The sequence below is a fragment of the Miscanthus floridulus genome, chromosome 3, assembly GCF_019320115.1.
Source record: "Miscanthus floridulus cultivar M001 chromosome 3, ASM1932011v1, whole genome shotgun sequence".
NCBI classification, from domain to species: Eukaryota; Viridiplantae; Streptophyta; class Magnoliopsida; order Poales; family Poaceae; genus Miscanthus; species Miscanthus floridulus.
In genome coordinates, this window is record NC_089582.1 from 114,999,204 (window position 1) to 115,009,139 (window position 9,936).

General features: G+C 44.6%; 1 protein-coding gene across 1 annotated transcript; it reads right to left on the reverse strand.

The window, feature by feature from the left end:
- Positions 1 to 5,085: 5,085 nt before the first annotated feature.
- LOC136546579 (uncharacterized) lies at positions 5,086 to 7,662 on the reverse strand. Its single transcript, XM_066538552.1, has 4 exons — positions 7,470 to 7,662; positions 6,936 to 7,197; positions 6,009 to 6,049; positions 5,086 to 5,359 (listed from the first exon to the last, which is right to left on the reverse strand). Exons 1-4 carry the CDS (start codon positions 7,507 to 7,509, stop codon positions 5,229 to 5,231), a joined length of 474 nt encoding a protein of 157 aa, XP_066394649.1. The 5' UTR covers positions 7,510 to 7,662; the 3' UTR covers positions 5,086 to 5,228.
- Between the last annotated feature and the right edge of the window lie 2,274 nt (positions 7,663 to 9,936).

The window sequence follows — 9,936 nt, forward strand, 5'->3', positions numbered from 1 at the left end:
TAGGTCCGTTAAAATGATGGAGAAGGAACACGCAAAGGGTACAGATGAGTAGATGACAAGATGAAGATGATCAGACCAATTCGTGAGTTAACGGCACTTATTTGCCCTTCTTCTGTTCATTTCTTATTCCTGCTTCAGCGCACAGAGTGAAGCTACAGAGGTGGTTATGCAATGTAATGATACTTTTTTAGTTAGAGCTTTCTTACGGCCCTCCGGCAGGTGTGCCAAATTTAACTAACAGCACCTATTTTTATGAGGGCGTGCCAAAATTTGTACCGGCCCTCTTTTAGGGGGGAAAAAGAGAATGTACAACATGGTTTACTCCTCTTGAAGGATTAACAAAAATATCTTTTGGTTACGAGGAAGATGTAAGCATAGAATGGAAGGTCATCTTTTTCTACCTTGACGTTCCTAATTATTCTATCCTAAGTTTATAGAAAAGAACAATAATGTCTCTAATCTAATATTAAATGAGCATCATTATGTCGGTATTTTGTCACTGAGACACTGAACAATGAAGATGACAGAGTTTATACTAGTTCAGTACTCTCGAACGCAACACAATTTATACAATAATGGGAACTTTATTTCTTCTAAGAATTTATTAGCAAAAATTGAGAAGAATATAATGAATTGGATTACACATTTTCAGGAAAACTATATACTACTTTTGTGCACGCTATCCACAATATAATTTAAAAAGGTTGATAATATGTTAAAGAAGCACTCGGCGACCGGATCTGCATGGAGCTGGGGCCGTGAGGACTACATCTATGTGGCTCATAGCTTTAGTACAATCTTGGAGCTTGTTGCGGGGGGGGGGGGGGGGGGGGGGGCAACACCAGAGCAAGTCCTTAGCCTTGAGCCCAGAGCTCAAGTAGTTACGGAGCTATGAAGGTCCAGAGCTTGACGGTGAGTGGCACAGTGCATGACACAATCAGCATTAGTCCTCGACGTCCCGTGTGCCCATGTCTAGAGAAGAGGAGGGGAAGGGGAGTGAGAGGTCGGGAGCGAGGCCGTGCATGGTTGGAGGATGGAGGGGAGAGAGAAGAGAGGGGAACGACGAGCCAATGAGGGACAATGGATGATGGGAAGGGAGTGTTGAGAGGGGCGCCAAAACACTGACAGCCGAAGGCGAAAGTGTGGGAATGGAGGCCGGAGGGAGAAATTTTATACCTAGGGTTTGTAGGGTAGTATACTCTTAGCGGGCAAACCTGTTAAGTCAAGCCATGTCAGACGGACCTTGAACTGTACTCTAGCCTATCTCTTGTTATGTATCCTTGTAATTGGCTAGCCCTAGAAAATGAAAGGGGTTACTACCTTAGGAAGCCACTTCTATTATCTATAGTGTCATTATACATTTCAATAACGCCCCTACTATCTAACCTAGCCAGTTACCATACAAGGGAAATATAGTCCCTTCGCTTAGCCTCGACACCAACTCGGAGATGTCACCATGTGCTGCCAGAGACTTTCCGCTTCATGGTTCTGTGGTCCAAACCAGTAAACTTAGTACCCACTATTTTGATCCCCAAACCGCTAAACAAACTCAAGTCTTCATAGCTCACATGTGTTCGTTTCGTCCTCGGCCCGAGCGATTAGCAAGTCCTTCTCAGCACATGCCTTGGTTGGTCTTGATCCCATCCTTACTCTGGTCAACATCATCTTCATCACATTCTGCATGCGCTCTTGTTGCCCTTGTGCTTGTTGTGGGTGACCCATGATCCTCTCATATTTGGTCCCTCAGTTCAAGGCTTCTCATCCGCCCATGGTACATCTTTGACCTTCTCTATCTCTATCGACCATCAAGTCCTCTCCAATACCTACACCTACATATACACAAACTAAGAAACATGTTGCACCGCCATCACTTTGCCTCTAGTTAATGATAAGTAAGACTAACTCAACTAAATGGATTTCACCATGCTTGACAATTACTCATCATCACATGACAAGGACACATCTCAACTATGCCATTTCAATATGACAACAATCACTAAGCAATGTCACAAATTCAGTAATTTTTTTTGAGATTACACAATTCAACATAGACGCTCACAACGCATGCACGCTCACCCTATAACGCACGCACACAAATCCTACTCCTATAAGCATCTTAGGCGTACATTGCGGAGCGCTTAGGCGGCGCTAAGCGTCAATTAACTAATTTTCTTGACACGGTGGAAGCATCAGCGCTTGCTGGCTGAAAAGGTGCTCCACCAGGCGGCCGACGCTTGGACCGTGCATCTAGTGAAACCGGGAGCCGGCGCTTCGAGGCTAGTTAAATATTAGCGTAAAATAAATCATACACGCATTGCATAGGTAGACGCTTAAACAGGCTCCTACAGCCAAACATTTAAGCACTATGAAATGATTGATTCCATTGTAGGCTATGACTCTTATACCGATGGTTGATGATGAAAGTTTTTAAGCATCTACGTAAGCATCTTTGCATTGTACATAGCCTTCAGAAGACTGGGCCAGTAAATTCTAGAGATTGTTGATGAAGACGAATTTAGTAATTTGTTAGGCAGGTCAACGTCCACGGGCCCATGGAGAAATCTCCAGAATGGTACAGGACACTGTTCTTTGCGGTATATCTACACAAGGGATCAAATCCATATCTATTCTAACAACTTTATGAAGGTCAACAGACGATCCGACCTACCCTGAGAAAAAAAAAAAGAAAGATGATCCAACCTTTCGAAGGTCAACATGATCTTCCCGGAGATATACAGGCGCTCCTTGCGAGAACGAAATCATATATTCCTAGTCCCGGGTATTCTAATTTCGGCAAACGATAAGCAGCATGTTCGTTTGCTCGTATATGATCGTGGATTATAAGCTAAAATAATATTTTTCTCTCACACCAAACTAGCCCGCTTAATAGGCTGAAGGTGCACCACATAATCATTGACATATGGACAGGACATGCATCATCTGGATGGATGTGATGTGCACATTTCAAGGAAAAAAGAGGAGCTGAGGATATGTTCGATGCTGCAACCTGCAAGGGTCGTTTCTGTCAAAGAAAGCTCTGGTAGCCGCTTCCATCTTCTATGACCTTACCAGTTACCACCAACTCATTTCTGCGCTTGGACAGTATAAATAACCAAACGGCAAGCAGAGCATTGCATCCAACAAGGCACAAACACAAACACAAACATAAGTGCTTAACCATGTGCAGCTTTGCTCTTCCTGTGGCCTCGATCACAGGCAGTCTCCTTGGCTAGTCCGGGCGGCTCTTATCTGAAATTAATTCATGAGTCATTCATATATTGATGAGCGTGCGAGGGAAGCATGCAGTGCACTAGTGCAGCTACTAGCTGGGCAGAGGAGTGGCCTTGCATGGCGATGGAAGCTCTGCTTTGGTAGCCAAGGATGAGCTGCCTGTGGCCTCCTGCTGCAGAGGCTGCACACTGCGTGGCCGCGCTCTGCTGCGTGTGGTCTCGCAGGCAGCCTCCTTGGCTATTCTGAGTGGCTTCCATCCTTCATGCCAGGCTCATCTCTTCTTCAGACTTCAGTTAATAATTTGTAAATACAGTAGCTTTGAAAATCGTGACACATCATCAGTAGCAGCGCAGTACACGTTGTTTAATGTATCCCCTCTTCCTAAATGCAACTCGATCGGTATTCGGTATATAATTTCACTTGACTTGGTGTGCAGCAGAAGCATATCAAGATCGAGCGTTGGATGAAGGTAGCATGAACGGATGGACCTGACGACAATGGGCTTGGGTTTCTTGTCCAGGGACCCTGTTCGCTTGTCTTATAATTCGTATTTTTCATCTTGTTTTTTTTCTGCTGGAATAGTATTTTTCTCTCATAGCAAATTAGCCGGAACAATATTTCGGCTTGTTTTCCAGCGAAGCGAACGGGCCTGGATACATTTGAATTGAAGAAGGAACACGTAAGGATGGAGATGAACAGACCAACTTATGTGACCAGGCAATTATTTTCCCTTGTTCTATTCATTTCTTTCAGCTGCAGCGGTGCTGCAGCCTGCAGCAGGCAGAGTTTTTTTTCTTCTTTTTTTGATCAGGCAGCGGGCAGAGTTGTCAAGCTAGATAGTACGTAGCTCGTTATGAAATGCAGTGACACTGTTAACTTTCATTCAGAAGGGAGAAAAGAAAAGACTCATATAATGTATATGGAATTGCTTGTTGTTCCTTGTAATATAATAAATGAAAAATTATCTGTACAATTTACTTCTTTTTTTAGAGAAAATGTGTTCTATGAACGAATTAGATTCTGATATTGAAAAATATGTTTATGTATTTGTATTCTTTGCTCCCACATTAATCTCGAATGCAATCAGAAAGTAACATTGCTTTTTATAAATAAATGTGGGGGAAAATGCATTGTTCAAATTGCATGGGTAGTCACTAAAAAAACTCGACCTGCGGGGGTTATGACGGCCCCCGGGTTTTCGGTTAAGAAGAAGGATCTTCTCACACATATCGAGAAAACCCCCGAATCCCGCCCCCATCCTGACGAAGGAGGTACCGTCACCCTGTGAAACCCCCGAACCCCCGCCCCCATCCTGACGTAGGAGGTACCGTCACCCTGTGAGAACCGCTAGATGTACCGTCACCCTGTGAGAACCGCTGCTCCCACGGGGAGTCGAACCCAGGACTTAAAGGAGTGCCGCTGAGTCACCTAGCTGTTTGAGCTAGGCGTCCTTTGGCCATGGGCAGTCACTAAATGTTTAAAAGTTTGACTATTTTCTACTACGTTTGTATAGAATTAAAGTGACTATATCAGGTCATCGCACCAGTTTATATAATAAAACAGTATTCATGAACTCGTGTTTTCTGAAGACCAAAGCTATATAATACCACAAAATTCATGAACTAGTATCTTTTGAAGAACATCAAAAAAATTCAGGAAGATTAGAATTTTGCTCACTGCTACTCTCCCGGTTGTAACCGAGTTGAGCATACGTGATACGTCTGACGCCGTTGTCAGCTCCTCCGAACTTCAACATCTCTTCATAATTCAATGATACGTGGATATAAGAAAGGATTTCAAGTCTTTTCACGGACCAATCAGATCGGAACAGACAGAGAAAGAACACAACGAAAATTCAAATTTTTTAACACGATATATTATTCAAATTTTTTATGATACGTGCAAATACCTTTTATTAACACGATATATTATTCAAATTTTTTATGAACAAGAACACAACGAAAATTCAAGTAACACTATCAAGCAACCATAATCAGTCAAATGCTCAGGCTAATTTTGCCGTCCCAGGTTGTATCTGGAAACCAGATACAACGAGCTTCAGGTGCATGTATGTCAGAAGCAGCAGCAACACTCATCCAGCATGCAGCAGCAGCAAAGAGCAGCCAGCCTGCAAAAGGAAACACATATGGGTTATGTGCTTATTGAATGAACTAGAAACACTACAATGTTTCTTTCTCAAGACATATGGGTTATGATGAAAATAGTCATGCTGCAGCCTCGCCAAGACATAGTCCAATATCAGCACAAACTTACTCTCAGCGACATTGCGCGCCCACAACACCATAGAGAGATTAGATAGATCAAGGTATCAATTCTTTTTGCCATATTTCAGAAACTTTAGCATGTTCAGAAATGCTTAACACATTGGCAATGTGTGTGTTATTTTCCTCGTTCAGCTTCACAGGTATATTGAAATTAGTTAAATGACCATGTTAAGGAGGTGTTGTTTCGGTCAACAGTAGTAATTGATGTACACATTAGATACATTGACCTAATATACGAGAGTGCAGCATTTTATGTGAAAATAAAGTATTGAGACTGCAGACTAACTTATGTTTGTGTCAGGCCAGAGTATAATCAATACAAAAGTACAGATCATAGTAGGCACTTTCTCCTATTCAAAGTACATGTCATTTTAGGGTTCTTTCGGTCAAACTTTTTTTTAACTGTGACTACAAATATATAAAGATTACATTTTTACAGTTTTCTTTCGGGTTTCATCTCCATTAGAATGGCTAGGTTTAACGATGGCTCACCACGCCTATCACAACCCTCCTTCTTTACCAGGACTTGGGACCTGCTATGTTGAGACAACATAGGCGGAGTTATATAAAGATTACATGGATTGACAATTCAAGATATATGTTTCTAGATTCACCATGAGAACTACTTTCAAAACATTTAGTTGCATTTGTTTGAAATGTCATATTTTAAAGAAATCATTGATCAAGGTTTGACCTTGTAGACCTTATCAATGTCCTAAACATGTATTTTGAATCAGAGGGTGTAATCTACACAATCTCAGCATGCACCATACACCAATACTGTATACTATTCCATGGCCAAGAAAGGTCGTCCATTAAACCCGTAACATGTCAACATACAGATACAACCTGTCTAAATAAGTTTACAAGAAGCATAGTAATTAGTCCTGTTTACATTCTTTCAACTATCGCAGATAATAATTTCATTGTTATTAGTCCTAGAAAAGATGCACAAACAGAAAAAATGTAAGGCAACTAACCAAGCAAGGGAACATCAACGAATGAAATGTTACTAAGCTTTCGCGATATAACTTAGCATTTGAGGCTATCTGACATTTCAACACAGAGATGAATCTGCATCTTTACAAATCAATATACGTTTTCAGTATGGCTAGAACATGAACAAAGCTTATACCATTTTCATCAAGAAGATTGCACAAACCAAATTTGTTCCTTTTTTTTACCAATTGTACATAGCCCAGTTCAAATATTGATTATTTAGACAGCAGATTTACTGATTTCCCCTGATATAAATTGATCAGTTTGTATAAAGACATAAATTGATCAGCACAAGACTATTACTCCTATGTAAATAGCTAAAACATAGATGATTTCTTTTTTCTGTCCTAAGTGATCAGAAAAGATAGATGATTTCCTTTTTCTATCCTAAGTGATCAGAAAAGAGAAGGCCTGCATTACCATCCTTTCAGGAAGCCAAGGCAGCAGTCATCGTCTTCGTGGTGGTAGTGGTGATGATGGTGACCATGGTGATAGTGATGGTGGTCGTCATGGTGGTGATGGTGGCCGTGATGATGATGTCCATCGCGCGGCGGCGGGTAGCCGTAGGGCTGCTGGCCGTTGTTAAAGTAGCCCTGGTACCCCGGAGGCGGCTGCTGCTGCGGCGGCGGGTAGTAAGGTCCCTGCGGTGGAGCCTGCGGCGGCGGGTACGGCTGCGAGTACCCTGCAGAAACAGTTCCAAAATTTTTTTGGATCAGATCAGTAACAATGGGGCCTTCCAAACTTCAACCAACCGAGAGAAGATCCGGCGCCGCATTGCCCGGTGAATTCATGCCGAGCCGACTCCCAGAAGGGTGACAGACGACTCGATCTGTGGCCGACGGATTGGAGCCGAAGAGGAGGGGATCTTTGACCGGGGAATTCAGATCGAGAAAACGGAAGTCGGTGCAGGGATTGGAGAAGACGGAGGAGAGATGGGGGAGGGGGCCGGCTTGCCTGGTGGAGGATAGGATTCCGGGACCTTCTGGTAGCTCATGGCGCTGTCGTCGTCGCCTCGCTACGATCGCTTCTCGTCCTTGTGTTTTTTCAATCTTCCTCTTCCACGAACTGGACTCGGCGGAGGAAAGCGGGCCGCGGACACGCTCCCGTCGCGGATCATGTACGGCTCGGATAGCGGTTATTACTATTATAGTTGGGATGGAGTTCCATTATTAAACAAAATAATAGTTGTGCAAAGATGCAGTTAGCTGGAGTAGCGGTTAGAGCGTGTGGTTGAGCCCTTCCTTTAGCGTATTTTGATTATTTTGCTGATTTCTTTACCTTTTCTGTTGTCTTATTATTGAGCCATGATTCTTTTAATTTTTTTAATATATTTATATTTTCACTTTGCTTTAATAAGCAATGATTTTGCCCTTCCTCTAGCGTATTTTAATTATTTTGCTGATTTCTTTACTTTTTCTGTTGTCTTATTACTGAGCCATTTTTTAAAAAAGAATTAATATATTTTATATTTTCATTTTGCCTTATTAAGCAATGATTTTTTTTTTGTCTTTTCGAGCCATTTGCTTCTTCGGACCCTTTTTCAGCATTTTATTTTCTTTTGGGTTATTGAGCCATGATTTCTTTTTTCTCTTTTTGCCTTATTGAGCCATTTTGCTGATTTATTTATTTTATACATGTTGGTTGCCTTTTTTCCCCTTGTTCAGCCCTCTCATGATATTTTTAAAGAGTTAAATGCACCAGGGGTCCATAAACTTGTCATGGTGTACCACTTAGGTCCATGAACTAGAAAAATGTATTTATAGGTCACCTAACTTGTTAAATGGCACACCTTGTCATGGTGTACCACTTAGGTCCATGAACTAGAAAAATGTATTTATAGGTCACCTAACTTGTTAAATGGCACACTGTAGGTCCATAATGCTTTGTCAGCGCTTTATTGCTTAGGTGGCATGCCAACCTGGCATGGTTTTTTTTTTCATCTAACCCCTCACTCTAGGCCTGTGCATGGATTATGTGATCCACCCAATCTAGCCACCCAAAACCCAATCCAATCCATAAGACCCATGGGTCAGAATTTCAGCATGACCGTCGGCAGCCCTCCGCCAAACAAGCGCACTGGAGCAGCACGAACAACGTGGTCTTAGGGCACGCGGCGATCGGAGCAGTGGAACGACGGCGACGTTTGTCGACGGTGATGGCCGCGTCCTCCGTCGCGTTCGTCGTGTCCGGCAACTTCACGCCGCGCAGCCGCATGAAGTCGTTCCCAGTGCAGTTGAGCCGCGTCACGCACATGCACCCGGTGACACTGTCCCTGAGCCCCCAGTCCCGCGGCGACGCTGGCGTGAATTGAACCCAAGCATGCAGGCGCACACCGGCGAGCCGCTGCTGGTGTTGCAGACGCCGAAGGCGCTACAGTGCGCTTGACTGGTTCAGCACAAATCGTGACACGCTGCCGCCGCCGTTGCCGACGAACTGCAGCCCATTCGTTGTTGTTGGTGACGAACTTGAACTGGAACTGCGTTGGCGACGGCGACGAACTCGAACTGGAAGTTGCTGTTGTTGGGCTCTATCTCCGGCTCGCTGCTGAACTGTAGCCCGTTCCACGGCCCGTTCTGGTACACGGAGCTCCCAACGACGGCAATGGCACCGGCGCGGGCGAACGAGCTCGCCATGTTCCCAGAGCACGGTGAGGATGGGCCAAGCTGGTGCTTACATCTGCATGGGTTAGATGGGACATATTTAATGAACAAAAGCAAATGGCCCAAGCTGGTGCTTACATCTGCAAAGGAGGCTCTAGATTCTGACAACTTGAAAGTCTTAACACAGGACGTAGGACGTTACTCCTTGTGGCCAACGGCAGGACGTTGTAGATGAACCGGCCTGCAGTGTTCGCGGGCCTGGCGTGCTGCGACTGCGAGCGTGCACAACTAGCGCAGAGAGTGGCGCGGCGAGCTCGCGGAGGGTTCAGGGCGAGCGCGGTGAGCATGCACCATCGCCACCGGAATCACATTCCCATCTGTCGCTTGTACCATGAAACAACAAGCAACTCCGTCCTCTGAAAGTCTGAAACCCTTGGTCTCTTTTAGGCTTTCAGCTCGTTCGATCTGATGTCTGAATTTGATCCTCGTTGTCGTCGCCAGTGAGCCACAAACAAGACCGCCCGCGCATGGTGGACTTGTAGTTGGGCTGTAGCCAACATGTACAGTGTTGTTCCGAGACGGCATCTCTATCAGGCCGGATCCAGCTCCAATCGGAGGAGGAGATGACCGGCTCATGCTGTGTCGGTCATTTCAGATCGGAGCTGAGCACACCGTGAACAGCATGGGTGCTCGCACGAGACACGAGACAAACACGAGACAGACAGCGGTGGCCGGTCGCCACACTCCTGCTCACCCCACCCATCTCCCATCCATCTCTGGTGACGCGCTGCTGGCAGCGGCCGCGCTCGCGAGGGTGCGGG